Here is a 17843-nt window from a genome sequence, read left to right on the forward strand (position 1 = left end):
GGCAGAGGAAAGAATGGGCTTGCAGGGTGCATTCGGGTCAGAGGAGCACCCAGCCGCGCTACAGTATGATTCGTCGACCATCGGGATATTGGATGGGCGCAGCATCATCGTGGCCACTCTCAGGGCCACACACAGGAAGACACTCGAAGATGTAGTGTAAAATGTTAAGTAAGTGGTAAGATTCCAATTGCCCCGTGGCTCCAGAGCTGCAGATAGGTTGCCCAAACAACGGTCTTGCAGTTGAGATGGGAAAGTCAAAAAGTAAAAAAGCGAGAGGAGAATGTCTGATTTCTATTGTCACATGCACCTAAAAAGCCAAAGCCCGCATCCTTTTTTGGTGGCCCCCTTGCCGTCAATGTCATTAGATACAATTGTAGACAATCCCGGTATACTCTCTGGGCAGACCTTGGCGGCCAAATCCCAGATGGTACATGGGCAACAGAAGAAGGAAAAAAAGGGAAAAAGGAGAAATAGATCATACAAGTTGGTAGTCAAACACCGATACACCAGAACAAGAAGGGGGATAAAAAGAGCCTTTGAGATATGTGTACAAATGATGCGAAAAAGGGAGATGCGAGGACAGAATCAGGGTGTCCTTTTAACACCAAAAAAAGGAAATGGAGAAAAAGGAAATAGGAAAAATACACTAGCCACACGTGGCTGAAGATGGTAACAGTGGGGTTGACATGAGAGAAGCAAGCATCTTACTGCTTGTTCTCACCCTGCTGCTCACCGCCCTGCTGCTGCTGCTGCTGCTCGTTCTGAGCCTTGTGCATCTTGTCGAACAGGGTCAGGGAAGCAGTCTGGAGCTCGTCGACCTTGGCCTTGAGCTCCTCGGCGGTAGCGGTGCCCTCACCAGACTGGTTCTTGGCAACGTACTCGCGGAGGGTGGCAATCTTCTCACGGATGGTCTCGGCCTCAGCTTTGTCGAGACGGTCCTCGAAGTCCTTGAGGGCCTTCTCGGTATCGTTCAAGACGCTGTCGGCGCGGTTGGCAGCCTCAATGGCGGCCTTGCGCTCCTTGTCAGCCTCACCGTACTTCTCAGCCTCGTCAACCATGTTCTGGATCTCGGCATCGGAGAGACCAGAGCCGGAAGCAATGGTGATGGACTGGTCCTTGTTGGTGGACTTGTCCTTGGCGTGGACGTGGACAATAGAGTCAGCGTCAATGTCGAAGGTGACCTCGATCTGAGGAACACCACGGTGGGCAGGAGGAATGCCAACCAGCTGGAAGTTACCCAGCATCTTGTTGTCCTTGACGAGCTCACGCTCACCCTGGTAGACCTTGATCTCGACAGCGGTCTGCATGTCGGCAGCGGTAGAGAAGGTCTGGGACTTCTTGGTGGGGATGGTGGTGTTGCGGTTGATCAGACGGGTGAAGACACCGCCCAGAGTCTCGATACCGAGGGACAGAGGAGTGACATCGAGCAGGAGAACGTCGGTAACCTCACCAGCCAGGACGGCACCCTGAACAGCGGCACCAATGGCAACAGCCTCATCGGGGTTAACCGACTTGGAGGGCTCACGGCCGAACATGCTCTTGACAGACTCAGTGACCTTGGGCATGCGGGTCATACCACCAACCAGGATGATATCCTGGATGTCGCTGGACTTGAGGTTGGCATCCTTGAGGGCCTTGCGCACGGGCTCCTGAGTACGGGCGATCAGGGGATCCACGAGGGCCTCAAGCTGAGCACGGGTCATCTTCTGGTTGATGTGCAGAGCACCTCCAGCACCGGCGGAGATGAAGCTTTTTGAAGAGGTTAGTTAATGTGTATGAGAGAGATATCTGGGGGGTTTGTCTTACGGAAGGGAGATCTCAGTCTGGAGAGACGAAGACAACTCAATCTTGGCCTTCTCGGCGGCCTCACGGATACGCTGGATGGCCATGCGGTCACCGGACAAATCGACACCAGACTCCTTCTTGAACTGCTCAACAATGTTGCGGACCAGGGTAATATCGAAATCCTCACCACCCAGGTGGGTATCACCGTTAGTGGATTTGACCTCGAAGACACCCTTCTGGATCTCCAGAACGGAGATATCGAAGGTACCACCACCGAGATCGTAGACAGCGACAACGCGGTCAGCCTCCTTCTCGAGACCGTAGGCAAGAGCGGCAGCAGTGGGCTCGTTAACAACACGGAGGACGTTCAGACCGGCAATCTGACCAGCGTCCTTGGTGGCCTGACGCTGCGAGTCGTTGAAGTAAGCGGGAACGGTAACGACGGCATTCTTAACGGGTTTGCCGAGGTAGGCCTCAGCTGTCTCCTTCATCTTGTTGAGGACGAAACCACCAATCTGGGAAGGAGAGTACTTCTGGCCGCGGGCCTCAACCCAGGCGTCACCGTTGGTGTGCTGGACGATCTTGTAGGGGACCTCCTTGATGTCACGCTGGACCTCAGCATCGGTGAACTTGCGACCAATGAGACGCTTGGTAGCGAAAAGAGTGTTCTCAGGGTTGACAACGGCCTGACGCTTAGCGGCAATACCGACGAGACGCTCGCCATCCTGGGCGAAACCGACGACGGAAGGAGTTGTGCGGGCACCTGTTGAGAAGTGAGTTAGCCATCGCAGTGCTTCTAGAAAGGTCGCAATCGGCGAGCTTGGTGGATCGGTAGAAGTCCCAAAAATTTTTGGTAGGGACTTTCGCGCCACATCGCCGGCGAGGAAAAAAATTTTCACCTACCCTCAACGTTCTCAATGATCTTGGGGGCCTTGCCCTCCATAATAGCAACGGCGGAGTTGGTGGTACCTGGATGGATTCGCGTTAGAAAAATGTCCAAATGATGCAATGCGCGATCTGAAGCGGCTTACCCAGATCGATACCGATGACCTGGCCCTTCACCTTCTCACCCTCACCAGCTTCCGTGGAGTTCCATCGCCGGACGGCAGGGAGTCTGGAGGCAGGGGTGCGAGCGAAAGCAGCGCGAGGAAGCTGAAGCGAGTCTCGTTAGTTGATGCTGTTGCGACGCGCGTGACTAGGTGTGGGTGGTTTTCCGTCGGGGAAAAAGGGAGACTTACCGCGCGAGAAATGCGGGAAGACAGCATTGTGATAAATTAAATAATACAGAAACAGAGAAAAGGGTGAAGACACTCCCACGAATCAATCGTTGAGTGGGTGGAGGGATTAAAGAAGGATGGGAGGGAGGATGGGAGATGGGAGATGGGAGAGAAGGAGAGAGGAAAGGGAAGGACGGGAAGGGTAGAAATTGCACGGAGAGCTTCGGCCCGTCGTCGAAGTTGCTCGAATCACGGGGACACGGCCAATCAGCGAGCATGGATGGTCCAAAGGCTCACCGCCCGGGTGGCCGTGGTTTGCCTGGGGAATGACGACGAAGTCGAACCACACGCGGATGATGCGGAGATAAACGATAGATATCCTAGTATTACTTGCCTGTAGTGTGAAAGCCTCGAGCTAGTGAATTGTAGCACAGGAAAAGATTTTGAGCTGGTCTATTATCTACCAGGAATCCTCCAATGTCCTAATTCCAACACACCATCACCTCGACGGAACCATCTGCCGTAGCTCTCCCATTCCGTTTCGGTTTGCCTCGGCCAACCGGCAAATCTCCCCGAACGCTCCAGACGGCCCTAGTATCCTCGTCCGGCTGGTTTACGATCTTCCTTTCCAGTGCAATGGCACTGATAATCGTAGTTCTCCATCTGGGAGGGGGGGGGGCCAATCTGGGGTCTATAGTCCCCAGGGCTGGGTGTCGTGTGACCTTAATTTTGTTCGGTCTTGAATAGTCATTGCCAAAGGGACGGAAGGTCGGTCGGGCTATTCATGGCTGCGCCATAAGAGGCTCTTGGGTTGGGCTATTCTAATGGCCTCGCAGGCCTGCTCTGTAAGGGTTCTGGGAGGGAGAAGAGGGGGGTCTCCATTGCAAATTGCGGATTGCCGATTTATCGGGCATTAATGGTGTGGAATACGGGAGGCCCCTGATATATCATAGATGATCGGTGTTTCAGAGCTGGTAGCTACTTCAGTCCTCCGAAACCTTGAGTCGGCATTTCTCTTTTATATAGTTTCCAAATTGCACAAGCTCCATTCTGATCCATGTCTGATTGGCAAAAGTACTATTATTCTGGCTGGTCTGTGTTCGTTTTCGAACCCTGAAACCCGCCGCACCGCATTCGTTGGAAGCGCTGGTCCCCCGGCTTTTACCTCCAAAAGTCTTACGTCATCCGTTTGCAAGCACATACATACACTGATCTACCTTACTCTTCGTTGGGCTCTCTTCATCTCATCTCTCTCTGACCTGCTCAATCCGCTCTGGGGTCCTTCGCTTGTTCGAACAATGTCACCGCGGGCCTAGCTTGTCACCATGACCTCGGACTCGACCGTGTAAGTCCTTATCTCTGCTCTCCCCCGACTCCGCCACGACTTCCCCCCGTATGTCTCATAAGTGGGCGCTCGCCCATTTGACTCTCATGACTGACTAGGATTTCTGGCTAGACATCGCCCGACCGAGTCTCTCATTCTCCCCAATAAACGACGATTCATCCCATTCCGCATTCCTAACTTGTTCGTATTCCCCCCCCCCCCGCGGCTTTTCCATGTGCTTGCCACTTCTGACACGATCGATCGATCGATAGCCACACCCAACTACGCCACTATATCAGCACCGCCGATCCGGATCGCATCTATGTCGTGGTCGAACGAGTCGTCTATGCGATTCATATCGCTGCGCAAAAGAGGGAGAGCATAGCGGTCATTCCGTTCGAGCCGCGATGCTTGGCGGCTGGATATGGGTGGATCGCTGTGGGGGGCCCCGAGAATGGTGAATGCGCCTTTATCAGAACCGATGAGAGAGGTCTACAATTGCATGGAGAACCATCTACCCACCAGCCCTCCGATGTGGACAGTCCGCTTCCACTCGATCTCGACCCACCGTCTGGGCTGCCATCCCCAGACACCACGAGTGGTGGGACGACATCCTCACGTCGGGCGCCTCGGAGGATGATGCCGGAGTTTGAGCTGCACAAATTCGGAGGCAGTATTGTTAACTCGGTGACGATCCACCACTTCCCTGGAGATCGCGAGGGAATCTCGGCCGAGGTTGTGGTGGTCCTCAGGTACGTATACTCGGTCTGGTACCTAGTTTGCACCTGAAAACTAATGACATCGATAGCAACAACGACCGAACCGTTACCGTCTACTCGTTGACACGTGCGAAGGTGTTGAAGGTCCTTCACCATCCGACTTGCATGAATTATGCAATCATCTCTCCGGACCATAAAATCCTCGCAGCAGTAGGTGACGAGAACCGCGCTTACTTCTACGACGTGACTCGTGACTGGGAATCGCTGGTGACCGTCGAATCGGGTGGAAAGGTTGGGGGCTGGGAGTGGGAGCTGTTGCGCTGCATTGAAATGGATATCGGTCCGCGGTCGGACGATGCCTGCTGCTTCACCATTGCATTCTCTCCATCCAGTCACCTATGCGCGATCGGCTCCCAGTCCGGAATCATCACTGTGCTAGACATGGATCGCATTCGTGCGATGGACAACGAGGAGCCTGTGATCTGCCAATTTACAGCCTCCAGATCCTGTACCGAGGGCGGTGCGGTGCGATGCATGACCTTCTCTCCCGAGCCCTGGGATCTTTTGGTCTGGCTGGAAGGCCATGGCCGAGCCGGGGTCGCCGATGTTCGCCAATCATACTTGCGGAGGCAGATATTGAACCTGAACGCCGATGACCCCCAGATGCAAGAGGTTCGCACTGTACCTCTGGCCACAAGCTTTGATGATGGCCTTTCAGATGACGACTTGGAAATCACAACGCGACTTGGATTTGATGTTGAGGATCTCGCGCACGGTCGAGAAGGAGAAGGCACAGGACGCCTTCCATCGCGCGAGAGCCTGCTCCATGACCTGACAGCACGCGAGAGATTGATCATGCAGTTTCTCAACACTGCGCGCTGGAATGCACGAGAGGAAATGGGTCTGACTGAACGACCGGAACCGCCCTCGAGAGCAAGTCTCCATCCACACCATGCAGCTCATAGCCGCCATCACAGTACCGCGGAGGATCTCGGAAATGGATACCGATATATGTCTCCGGCACCCTTATCCGAGTCCCCAGATAACACTCAAGACAGCCATCCAAGCCGACCCAGTGCTACTCACCTTTCGCCCCGGAGTGAGCGCCGGAGTTCGCTGGTGCTGTCACAAAGCAGTCGGCCAACTGAAGCGGATGCGTCAACTCATGAACACCAGCCCAGCGTCACTCTCAACTGGACCTCCAGCTCGCGTTCGGATCTTTCCGCGGATATTCTAAATCGGTTCAGCGCTGATACCGATTTTGTCTTACAAGAAATGGAAGCCCGCGGTATGGCTCCTCCGCAACCACCAGAGCCGATCGCTCCATCTAGCCTTGATCTCCGTCGTTCACGACCGCCACGATCCAGCTCTATTCCCCGTCGTGTGGACAGGCCGCAATCCGGACAACCTGGCCCCGAGAGAAGATATGATTCTTCACGACTCTCCAATTATGAGATCAGAGCCAATGTTGCCGCGGAGCGTCTCCGACGTCAACGTCAGATTGCAAACGAGGTGCACAATCGGTCTATTGCGGAACGGGGGCACAGAGAACAGCGAGCTCGCCATCAAATGGTTGGATTTGAACAGACCCATTCCCCTCGATGGATTCGCAATATCATCAATGATCTCCCTGACCGAAGTTTCATTCATGGCCCTGGAGCCGAAGAACCAGACGCTACAGCCGGAGTTGGCTGGGGCGCTGATGGAAGGACCTTGTAGGTGATAAGCTCGCTCACACTCTTTCAAGGTTAAACTAATTCTAAGTTAGGTACATTGCAACCCTGGAGGGAATCTTCGAGTTCCAACTAAATGTTCACGACCGCAAAACCTTCCCCATCTTTTCATACCGCTAAGATCAGCCTGCTATCCAATTCAACAAACACGTTGAAAACACCTGGAACAAATCATCAAAGCTGCTTCCAAAGCCTTTTCCCGTATGGCCACTGTTCAGCTTCACATAATGTCTCTCTTCGACCTTTTCTCTTTTGTTTTTCAACCACCCTGTTTCTATCTCGGCGTTCTCTTCTTGTTGCATATCCCTCTGGCGCTGGGGGCGTACATTGGTACATCGATCGGCCGATATGTTTCATACTTCCTGCACAGATTCTTCTTCACAGGCTGATTCCGGTACAAAAGTTCGGCTTAGTATGATACTTTTAATGGAATACTTTTTGTAATGGAACCTTTTGATTATGTAGAGTCTTGGATTCTATTATTGTAGTAATTTGACTTCAATTTGGTATGGATAAATTGGAAGACAGTCCAGCCATAGTACGAACGATTTATTGGCAGGGAACACAAAACCCGGAAGAAGCCATCCAAGAGCGACGTGGGAGAGGGCATGAAAGCGAGAGGAAGGATAACCAGGTAGGTATAGGCCTAGATGAACTGGAAAGAACGGAGAAAGGGCTACGAGCCCAAAGGTCCAATACCTCAACTCCCGCAAATATAGTCGTAGGGTGCGACTTATTGGGGAAGATGTAAAGATGATCCATTGAGCTATCTGATCTTCTCCTCAAGACCACGGCTGGTAGGAGCTATGATTAAGCTTGTTGGGACACCTGCCCACCTTGGTGGGTGACACAGGGAATCAATGTCATCAGGATAGAATGTAATCAATGGAATGGGGAAAAACGTGGACAGCGATAAGGTCCCAATGAACAGCGGTATATTCATGAGAAGAACCGGCAGGTATGGAATTATCAAACGTGCCCACTGGCGCGCCTCGAACATATTAGACTCTCCTTGTTTTATCATGTAGGATTTTCGCCTTTGCTAGAATAAATACCGTCTGGTTGCCGGAGATAGTACTAACCAAGGGAACCACTCAAATGGGCCAGCTTGGCAAAGTGCCGAACGTGTCCCTCGCTAGAAATGAGATAGGGTCCATATCGTCGAATTTCGACAAAATTCGGTTTGCCTCGCGAATCTCACCGTGGAGCTGCGAGGTTATTCTTGCCCTTGATCCTTTTACAGTTCGATTCTGTCAAGAGCACCGTCGACCAACTCTGGACATCGCTCCCCTTGCAAGTGAAGAGGAGGTTAGGGGATCTAAGTCTCACAGGGCATCGATTAGGGCATCAATTGCCGATACCGTTGTAAAAATAGCCGATCCAAACTCGCAGGTTGTCGGGCTCAGCCCGTATGTCACAGCATGAGAATGGCCAATTACCAAGGATCGGCGCACAGAAGAAGTGAACAATTAGGTGCGAGAGAAACCCCATGCCAGACTGTCCATCACACTGGAAGGCCATCTTGCCAAGATACACCACGAGAAGATATAAAGAGACCGTCCGCACATTTTGCCACGCTTGTTGCATGTGCATCTGCGAGTGTCGCTACACATCGAGCGGCAGAGCAATCAGGAGAAGGGCAGAGGTTGAGCACCCACCGCTGCTTTGGCCAGCATGGACCACCAACATTTGGATCTGCATTTGATGGTTTGTGACCAGAGGCGTAAATATATATAGAGATTGTGTACACTTGTAGCTGCGAGCGCCAGCCGCAAACTGTGCGGTAGAGGAACCAGGAGAAGAGTGAAAGATTGAACACCCACCATGGCCTCGGCCAGCATGGACCACCAGCATTGGGATCTGCAGTTGGTGGAAGGAGTCTTTGGACACCAAGCGAAGCTTCGATTGGCTCTTGTGCAGAGCCATGCATAATAATGCTCATGTGAGTCTGAAATTGATCTTCAAGTGATCATGATGATCCAGCCAGATATTGCGCGGCTTCAGGCCTCGATGGATGATCTCGCGGGGATGTGGAAGTTGATATTGGCTGAGTATTGCCTCTTCTGGTTCATTCGGTGGAGGGTGTGATGGATAGGAGTGCAGGTGTCGATGCTGAAGTCGAAGCAATCCCTCAAAGTAAATATTTCATTTATGTTTCCGTATGTTTTTTGTTCATGATTGAGTGACCAGGTTTCAGGAATCTTCCTGGCTGTTTAAGCAAGGTGTTGGAGGCCTTCCTCTCAGGCCAGGTAGGGAATAGGCTCGGCTCGTTGGTGTTGGAGCAGGGAGTTTGAGTAATCTGGATGACGGATGGCCGATATAAAAGGCGAGAGATGACGTAACTATATAAGCATAGGCTTGTATGTCAAGGTGTAAGTGAGATGTGAGAAGTGGAGGAGGGAGAAGGATAGAAGGTGGAGCCATCAGTAATGTATCAAAATCCGACTACCAATCGAGATTGTCGGCTTGTTTGGAAAACTGACTATATCCTTTGGTACTCGCATAGCCGTATGGCTACTGTGTATGATATAGAAGGAGAGAATGATGGAAGAAGGTTGACAGGAGAGAGTACAAAGCTTTTATAAGGAATGGATCAAGCTAGGCCAGAATTTCGTGCCTGAGGCTGTTATCTAGAGGGAACTGACAAGACTATGAGTGAGAGGATCGGGATGTTCCATGATGTACAACTCTATGTCTATGAAGTGTCTATTTGGATATTCTATTGAGGCAGCTGCATCACACAACTCAACTCTTCCCCCTCGCTAACAAGAGATGCACCAGGTATCCGGTACCTCCCTTCAGTCCGTCCCCTAGCACCTTATCACTAAGTCGCCAAATACGAAATTCACGCAGTGTCTCCCGTAGCCACGTTTCGAACACCTCCGGCGATCGCTGCTGCTGCGCAACTATACACACCGTGGGCTGACGACGGGCCTGTGATGTCTTTTCACTGGAGGGCTCATACGCAGGCCGGAGACGGCATATCTCGGCGCAGGTGCGAACAAACGGCGCGACTAGGGCTTCGTTGTAGATGCAGTCGCAGGAAAGAAGGAGGTCGAAGCCTCGGTCTTCTTCTTCGCCTTGTTCATGTCCATGTCCAAGATGGCTGCCAGACTCGGACTCGATACACCCTTTCAACAGCTCAGGCTGGTCGAGCTCCCAGTCCAGCGTGGTGAATGTGATATTGCTTGTGGTGGCTTTGAAGGGCTGCTTACCCTTGGACGTCGATCTACTGCTGCCTCTGGTCTTACTACCCTTCAGTTTACCAGATGCAGACGCGGCTGATGAGACAGAGACATTGGCGTCGAGATTAGTCCGGAATACGCGCCGCACGTATTCTTGGTCTGTGGCGATGTAATGCTGTACAGAAGGGGCCAAGGCCAAGGCGACCAGCGCCGAGATGCCACAGCCCAGCTCAGTCACCACCGAGGCAGATGATAGAAGGGAATGTGTCCAGAGGGGGTTTGTTGGGGAGGAGATCCATTCTGCAAAGCGAGGAGTGATTTTCCAGAGGACTAGGGAAGGTCAGATGGTTAGTTGTTGGGACTTGGAAGCTTCGTAAAGGATGGTCAGGTGGCGACAGTCCATGAGGAGAATAGCAAGATGACAGTGGTGATGTCAAAAGAAGAGGACAGAACACCAGGACAAAGGCAAAGACACGTTCGGCTGGGTTCACAGGCATGGCCGAGAAGTCCAGAAGTACGGGTTCAAATGACAAAAAGGGTCCAGAAGCTCCGGAGCCTCGGCCCAGCCGCGGTGTCCGTGTCCCTGGGAACGGAAAAGATAAGACCACAAACTGCGGGGATGACGAGTCCGTGCATGGGAAAATTGGGGGAAGCACAAGCACAAAGCACGCGTTTGTGCCTTTTGAGGCAGCGCCGATCCCGAGTGCAGGAGAATGCTCCGAAGCGCAGATGATCGAGGAATGGAATAATCATGGAATGCCCGTGACATGAGGGATAGCTGTGAAGTAGAGAGGCCAAAGCAAGAGGCAAAAAAGTACATACCGGCGCCAGTGGTACCTCCCGCTCGAGCAGAAGAAAGCAATGTGGGGGATTGATGAATGGTATACTCGTTGCCACGGATCGTCACGTCAAGGGACGAAGCGCGAGAATCGACGAACCCCAGGTTGGTGGTGGGGATCTCCTGGCTGAACAGCAGGAAGGCCTCTGCAGGGCTAAGGTTTGAGTCGAGATGATTGGATGTAGCGGGAAGAGAGGGAGAGAGAGGGGTGGGCTACATACCCTCTTCAGTATCGGTGACCTCTTCGCTGGCAGTGCTGGCGAGAAAGTCTGCTATTGGAGCGTGCATATTGACCAGTCAGTTCTTGAAGGTTTGGGATTTGGGAGTTGCTGGTGGCGCTTGGAATAATTTTTTTTTCTCGCTGGGCTTCAACTGGAGGCGATCACGGGACCGAGGGAGAAACTAAGAGGGTTGCTTTTGCAGTGGATTTGAGCACGAGAGAGAAAGAGTATTTCCTTGTGAATGGAAAAGGTTATAGAGTATCTATCTATAGAGTAGAGAGGATGCCAATAATGTGCATAACTAGTACTCCGTACCGGTAGTGCCTACAGTATTATACGGATTCAATCTAGATTATGGACTACCATAGTACTTCTTGTACGACTACCTCCTGTATGGACTCGTAGCTCCAGCACTGGGCCGTAGCTCCAAACTCCACCGAGTCCACACTCTGTTGGGCCAGAGCCCCAACAGAACAGAAAAGAGGAAACTGATCTACCCGCGGGTAAACGCTAAGTCCCCCGGAGAACCTCAGCGAGGGTCTCCATAGGCTCGCCAGGGTCCCTCCGCTAAGGTACGGAACTGCAATGGCGCTAACTGCTTGGGCTAATAATTAGTGACCGTCGCTTGCGCACTGAACCCCCCGGGCAACATGGGAAAAACTGGAAACATGGGTACGGACGACGGATGTACATGGGTGACTGGGTAACTAGGACTGGGTTACTGGGTTACTAGGTTACTAGGTTACTGCACTGCGGAAGTACTACTTGGGACATGGGTACTGAACCGCGGCATCACTAGAACAGAGTCTGTTCCCTCGTTGGATTTAATTAAACAGATAGAAAAACCGCCCTCTCTGGAGACGAAACATCCATCTTTTTACTTTTGCTGCGCAGTTTGTGCATTCGAACCAGACCACCATATCCGTGGTTGCCAACGCCAGTACGAGGTGCGTCATCTGGCCGCAAAGCCCAGCCACATCGTCAAAGCTGCTGCCCCCATACAATCCTTTCTTCTCCCCCCCCTTCAAAAGCTCCAGAGTCCTAAGCTTCTTTCTGAGCCTTTGCACTCACTCCCTCCAACCTCCCAATCTCCATCTTTCTGCTTGACTTGCAGCTCGCAATTTCCTAACACTCGGCAGTCGGGTAAGCTTGTCAGACCCGTTTCGCTCCTAGCTTCCGTTCACCTTTCTGGTTTGGTTCCTGGAGGCCCAGGCGTTCCCCCCCCCAAACAGCCAGCTAACGTCACTCCCTCTCGAACCTAGTGGAATTTCCCCCTCGACAGCTCGAATCAGTCCTCTCTCTGATCCTCCCTTCCCCCTTGATTCTCCTTGTCTATCTCTTTTCTGCGATAGCATCCCGTCGCCATGTCGAAGCGCGACCTCCACCTCCAGCCGCGCATGGTCAAGAAGGGCCCCTTCTCGGTCGAGGCTGCTGGTTATGAAAAGAAGGAGGGCGAGACGATTCCTCGTCGCCACCCTGCTGCGAAGAATGGCCTCATCCTGCGCCCTTCCGAGGACGTTGCGACCACCTATGACAATTTCCGCCGCTCCGCCCGGTTGTACGGCAACAACAAGGCCGTCGCCAGCCGCAAGCTGATCAAGACGCACGTGGAGAACAAGAAGATCAAGAAGATGGTAGATGGCGTGGAGCAGGAGGTCGAAAAGCAATGGACCTACTTCGAGATGAGCGGGTACACCTACATGACCTTCCTTGAGTACGAGCAGCTCTGCCTTCAGCTCGGTGCGGGTCTGCGCAGTCTGGGTATGGAGAAGGATGCTCGTCTTCACCTGTATGGTGCGACCAGCGCACACTGGCTGGCCATGTCGCACGGTGCCGCATCGCAATCCATCACTATTGTCACCGCTTATGATACCCTGGGCGAGGAGGGCCTCAAGCACTCCCTGGTCCAAACCGCCTCCACAGCCATCTTCCTCGACCCCGGTCTGATCAAGTCTCTGACCCACGTCCTGAAGGATATTCCCTCAATCAAGCACATCATCTACAACACCGACGGCGAGGTCAAGCAGGATGACCTGGACAAGCTGAAGACCGACTTCGCACACATCAACGTGGTCAGCTTCGAGGAATTGCGCAAGTCTGGCGAGGAGAACCCCGTGGACCCCGTGCCGCCCAAGCCCGAGGATCTGTGCTGCATCATGTACACCTCTGGCTCGACCGGCCCGCCCCAAGGGTGTCCCTCTGACCCAGGCAAACGTGATTGCTGCCACCGCAGGTGTCAACGAGATCGTCGGCCCTTACATTGGTCCCAAGGATTCGCTGCTCACTTACCTGCCGCAAGCGCACATTCTGGAATTCATGTTTGAGAACCTGTGCTTGTTCTGGGGTGGCTGCATGGGATACGGCAACCCCCGCACATTGTCCGATACTTCCATGCGCAACTGCAAGGGTGATATCCGCGAGTTCCAGCCTACCATTTTGGTCGGCGTTCCGGCTGTGTGGGAGTCCGTCAAGAAGGGTGTGTTGAACAACCTGAACAAGAACAGCTTCATCATCAAGGGCATGTTCTGGGGTGCTATGGCCGCCAAAAACTTCCTGTTGACCAATGGCTTCCCTGGAGCTGGCTTCGGTGCCTCAGTCCTGGATGCCGTGGTTTTCAAGAAGCTCAAGGAGGCTACCGGTGGTCATCTCCGTATCATGATGAACGGCGGTGGTCCCATCTCCAAGGACACCCAGCGATTCCTCTCGATGGCCATTGCTCCCATGATCGGCGGTTACGGCCTGACCGAGACCTCGGCCATGGGTGCTCTGAACGACCCCTTGGCATGGAACCCCAACGTGCTCGGTGAGGTTCCTGCCTCGGTTGAGATTAAGCTGGTCGACTTCCCCGATGCCGGCTACCTGACCAAAAGCCACCCCCCTCAGGGTGAGATTTTCATCCGTGGCGGCAGTGTGACATCGGGCTACTTCGACAACGAGGAGGAGACCAAGGCCTCCCTGACCGAGGACGGGTGGTTCATGACCGGCGACATTGGCGAGTTCGACGTCAATGGTCACCTGCGCATCATTGACCGTAAGAAGAACCTGGTTAAGACCTTGAACGGCGAGTATATCGCTCTTGAGAAGCTCGAGTCCGTGTATCGCTCCACGCCCGTTGTTGGCAACATCTGCGTTTACGCTGCAGAGGACCAGGACAAGCCTGTTGCTATCATTGTCCCAATCGAGATTGCGCTCAAGAAGATCGCCAGCGACAACGGTATTGAGGGTGACAGCATTGAATCTCTCGTGCACAACGAGAAGATCAAGAACCTGGTTCTGCAGCAATTGAAGAGCTCTGGGCGTGCTGGTGGCCTGAGGGGTATCGAGATTATCAACGGCGTTGTGCTCTCCGACGAGGAGTGGACTCCTCATAACGTAAGTTCCAAAATTATTCTTACAAAGAATATTGACCCGATACTAACAAGCTATTATAGGGCTACATGACTGCTGCCCAGAAGTTGCAGCGCAAGAAGATCGTGAACAAGTACAAGGCCGACATTGACAAGGCCTACGGCAAGAAATAAAAAAAATAGTGGGATTGATCTGACGTGAAGTCCCCGATGTGATTCTATTTTCTTTGTTCGTTTAATCACACCTTGTTTCTTTCTGCCTGTTACCCTCTACCGCGATTGTTTTTGTGTCCTGTGATCTCCCGGAGCCTTGCCTTGTTGATATATGACTTTCTTGTTACCTTCTCCCCTCGCCCATGATTAGACGAGATAGTAATGAATGCGGAAATGACATTGCAACGGGCCTGCTACTCTCTTCTGGTCCAATTGAACTATGATATAGTCTATTCACTTCTTCATTCTATACTTTGATGCTCGTACCAACCACTCCATCACTTAGTCCATAGAATCAAAAGTACCTCTCCACCCCGAGTACTCAGCCACCGTTACACCAGCAGCTACCATATGCACATGATCAGTCTATGCTCGTAGTACAAGTACCTGACAGAGACCAAATACCTACTTGGGAGGTTCGCAGCAACCCTCCAACCCTTGCGACCTTAGCGGCCGATCCTAACGTGGCGAGCCTCAGGTCCCAATTACCCAACACGGTTTAGCCCATTGATACCGCCACGTGACACCCAGCGTTTAGAGCTCGATGCTTAATTAACACCACCATCTCAACACGATTCTCTTCAAGCTAGTCAGCATTCCCAAAATCTGGCTCAATGTCTTTGTGGAGGTACGCTACAACAAATTACCTGTAACTGGTACACAATTGCCCTGTCGAGCTTGTATCTAACCCTTGTCCTTATTTAGTACCTACCGATCCCTCACACCCAAAACACGGGCCCTCTTCGGCGTCGGTGTGATGGCCTGGGCAACGATCGGCCTCTGGACGACGCCGCAGGTCGAAAGTGCCCTGGGCATGCAAGCGTCCAAGGCGGAACAGGAAGCGCTGGATCGACAGCTCGCTGTGCAGATTTCGCGGGTTGGAGGGGAGGAGAAGAATGATGGTGCGCACTGAGGTATCAAGGCCAATGCGTTGAGCAACTATTCAGGTCGGGTGAAAATGGCACACGGATAACTGAGGCGAGACATGCGTGCCCGGCCTCTCCGAGCGCACTGCGAAGTCACAAGATCTGCTCTCCTCGGATCGGGATTCAAAAGACGGCTTGCGATTCGGGACTCAGGTGTTCCATGGGAGACTGGACGAGGTCAGAGCTTGACTCCGTGCTTTGCTGATGTCATTTGTGTCCGGGCCGAGCTCAGACACCTATGCTCTGACGAGGCAGCGACCATGCTATCTGATCGTGTGATGATCAAAGCGCCATCGATGGCTTCCGATTGTGCGATCCTCGGGGAAAGGGAGAGGAAAAGAGACAGGGTGAGAATTCGGGAGAGGAGCATGCTAGACTGTTCTGCGTTCGCGTCTGCGTCGCGTTTTCGACGGGCCTGCTTTGCGCTGGCGCCTGCGCCTGCGCCCTGCACATCGGAACATTTCAATCCTGGTGACGGCGGCATAGAAGAAGAAAGCAGGTGGCAGACTGGTCCAGATCAAGACTTGCTAGGCAGACTGGTGAGAGACCAATCATTTGCTGGTTTATTCTCCGGGCTTGATGCTGTAGGAATGAAGTTCTTGCGTGAGTGGCTGTGGACTTAAGCTTGGTTGTAGGACTTGCGGTGCATCCTTGCTCATGTAGATGTTAATTGAGTATGGTTCCTTCGACTCTAGAATTGAGTTTTGGCGGGGGTGTTTCTGTTGATCTGGTGGATTGGCGATTGGCGATGGAAGACGTTGATCATTCTGCTAGTGACATATGTGTATCTACTCGAGATCATGCGCGGCTTTTCTCAACTAAGTTTACATCAGTACATCTTGCACAATGATAAGATTACACCAGTCCTTTTGAATACATTTCCATTGCCCAAGACACCGTGGAAGCGATTATCCACCAGCGTAAATCTCAATTAAGGCCAAACCAAACCACCCAGTCTCACACTAAACAGTATCTCTATTCCGACCCCAAATGTAAGTTAAGACAAGTCCCACTTCACCCACAAGGCCCCAAAACCGTTGATGTGCAACAACCCTCGGCCACATCCACTCATCTCCCCGAAGTGCATCAAGCCTCCAGCCTCCCAACAAAGCCAGGACTAGTCCCGCATCGGACAAATTCGAATCGAATCCTCCTCTGCTGCTACTCAAGCCCAGGCATTATCAAACTTGGCCAACCAGGCCCGGTAGAGTGTAGTTTGCGTGCAGTATGTCTACTGCCTGCGAGGAAACAGACTGGCTGGGTTCTGTTTGCTGATGGGGCCAGGCATGGATGGTTCAGCCTCATGCGGAAATGTATGTCTTTTAATTTGCATGCAGGCAAGATATTAGAATAGAAGCTTTTACTTGGTAGCTATGAATAGTAGCAAAGCTGGTGCTGGAAAGGAAAGAGGATTATTTGTTCCGGTATAGATTGTATATCTAGATGTGGAAGGAGTCTTAAAGAGGATATTTGCAGGATGATAGAGGAATCCTGGTCGTGCATGGTTTGTTGGGACGTGGGTGTTGTTGTACGGACAACCCAGGGTCCAAATTGTTTACTCCTATGAGGGTATAGATACTTCATTAGTTTGAATTGATGGTCAATTGAAACAGGGGTTTTTGTGTGAGTGAGAGAATAGACTGTGGGTTCATCTTGCATGATCAGACGGGCAATTGAGGCCCTTCATCTTAGCATTGAATCAGATACAGCAACGTCCCTCGAGAAGACCGGCAATATTTTCTTTGATCTTTCGGGATTATTACGCAGCCCAATCTGCCGTGCAACCGTCTCAGATCCGGAAACCCTCCGCAACGGCCGATCAAATGCAAGTCTTGATCAGGTAGATAGGTATGGCTCGATTTTCATAGATTTGCTTTTCGCTTTTACCTCATCTTACAGTTACAGTCTTTCAGAATCCGTACGATACATTACAAATTGATAAAAATGAAAAATTCTGATCGTTTTGATCAATGGTTCAAGGACCGTGCGAGACATTTCCCAAGGTAGGTTCTTCTTTCGGCCGATGGCCCTTGTACGACGTGCAGATGGCTGGGGCACTGACTTTGGCCCTATCCCGATGCGGCGTGAGATATCGGGTGATGGTGGTGTCGACTATGGCCCTATCATAGCATGAAATCTTGTATTGCCACTCATAGAGTCTATCCTGATAGGAAATGGCAAGATTCCTTGTCTAGACTATTGTACTACATTGGTAGACTTTCTTATGTCACTAAAGTATATGACAGAACCTGAGTTGACCTTATAGCCCAGTTTTTCACTGGTATACAATATCATGAAGAGACATTAGTAAAATGGAGGATATACTTAATCATAA

General features: G+C 52.1%; 6 protein-coding genes across 6 annotated transcripts; 3 read left to right on the plus strand and 3 right to left on the minus strand.

Moving 5' to 3' along the window:
- Positions 1-704: 704 nt before the first annotated feature.
- N7458_009654 (Hsp70 family protein) lies at positions 705-3050 on the minus strand (the record flags this gene model as incomplete). The annotated part of the gene is made up of 5 exons (XM_056913036.1): positions 705-1749; positions 1807-2548; positions 2689-2754; positions 2817-2937; positions 3024-3050. The coding sequence occupies 5 exons, from the start codon at positions 3048-3050 to the stop codon at positions 705-707; spliced, it is 2001 nt and encodes a 666-aa protein (XP_056761885.1).
- A 1277-nt stretch (positions 3051-4327) lies between these two features.
- N7458_009655 (uncharacterized protein) lies at positions 4328-6898 on the plus strand (the record flags this gene model as incomplete). The annotated part of the gene is made up of 5 exons (XM_056913037.1): positions 4328-4347; positions 4459-4527; positions 4599-5078; positions 5135-6760; positions 6814-6898. 5 exons carry the CDS (start codon positions 4328-4330, stop codon positions 6896-6898), a joined length of 2280 nt encoding a protein of 759 aa, XP_056761886.1.
- A 2625-nt stretch (positions 6899-9523) lies between these two features.
- Positions 9524-11089, minus strand: N7458_009656 (S-adenosylmethionine-dependent methyltransferase; the record flags this gene model as incomplete). Its single annotated transcript, XM_056913038.1, has 3 exons — positions 9524-10293; positions 10786-10947; positions 11023-11089. 3 exons carry the CDS (start codon positions 11087-11089, stop codon positions 9524-9526), a joined length of 999 nt encoding a protein of 332 aa, XP_056761887.1.
- Positions 11090-12386: 1297 nt separating this feature from the next.
- Positions 12387-14543, plus strand: faa4 (long-chain fatty acid-CoA ligase FAA1; the record flags this gene model as incomplete). The annotated part of the gene is given in 3 exon segments (XM_056913039.1): positions 12387-13236; positions 13256-14394; positions 14454-14543. 3 exon segments carry the CDS (start codon positions 12387-12389, stop codon positions 14541-14543), a joined length of 2079 nt encoding a protein of 692 aa, XP_056761888.1.
- Positions 14544-15196: 653 nt separating this feature from the next.
- Positions 15197-15495, plus strand: N7458_009658 (uncharacterized protein; the record flags this gene model as incomplete). The annotated part of the gene is made up of 2 exons (XM_056913040.1): positions 15197-15210; positions 15288-15495. The coding sequence occupies 2 exons, from the start codon at positions 15197-15199 to the stop codon at positions 15493-15495; spliced, it is 222 nt and encodes a 73-aa protein (XP_056761889.1).
- A 191-nt stretch (positions 15496-15686) lies between these two features.
- On the minus strand, positions 15687-15992 carry N7458_009659 (uncharacterized protein; the record flags this gene model as incomplete). The annotated part of the gene is made up of 1 exon (XM_056913041.1): positions 15687-15992. The coding sequence occupies one exon, from the start codon at positions 15990-15992 to the stop codon at positions 15687-15689; it is 306 nt and encodes a 101-aa protein (XP_056761890.1).
- Positions 15993-17843: the final 1851 nt, after the last annotated feature.

The sequence above is a fragment of the Penicillium daleae genome (assembly GCF_028827525.1).
Source record: "Penicillium daleae strain IBT 16125 chromosome Unknown utg000008l_segment0_segment0, whole genome shotgun sequence".
Lineage (NCBI taxonomy): Eukaryota > Fungi > Ascomycota > Eurotiomycetes > Eurotiales > Aspergillaceae > Penicillium > Penicillium daleae.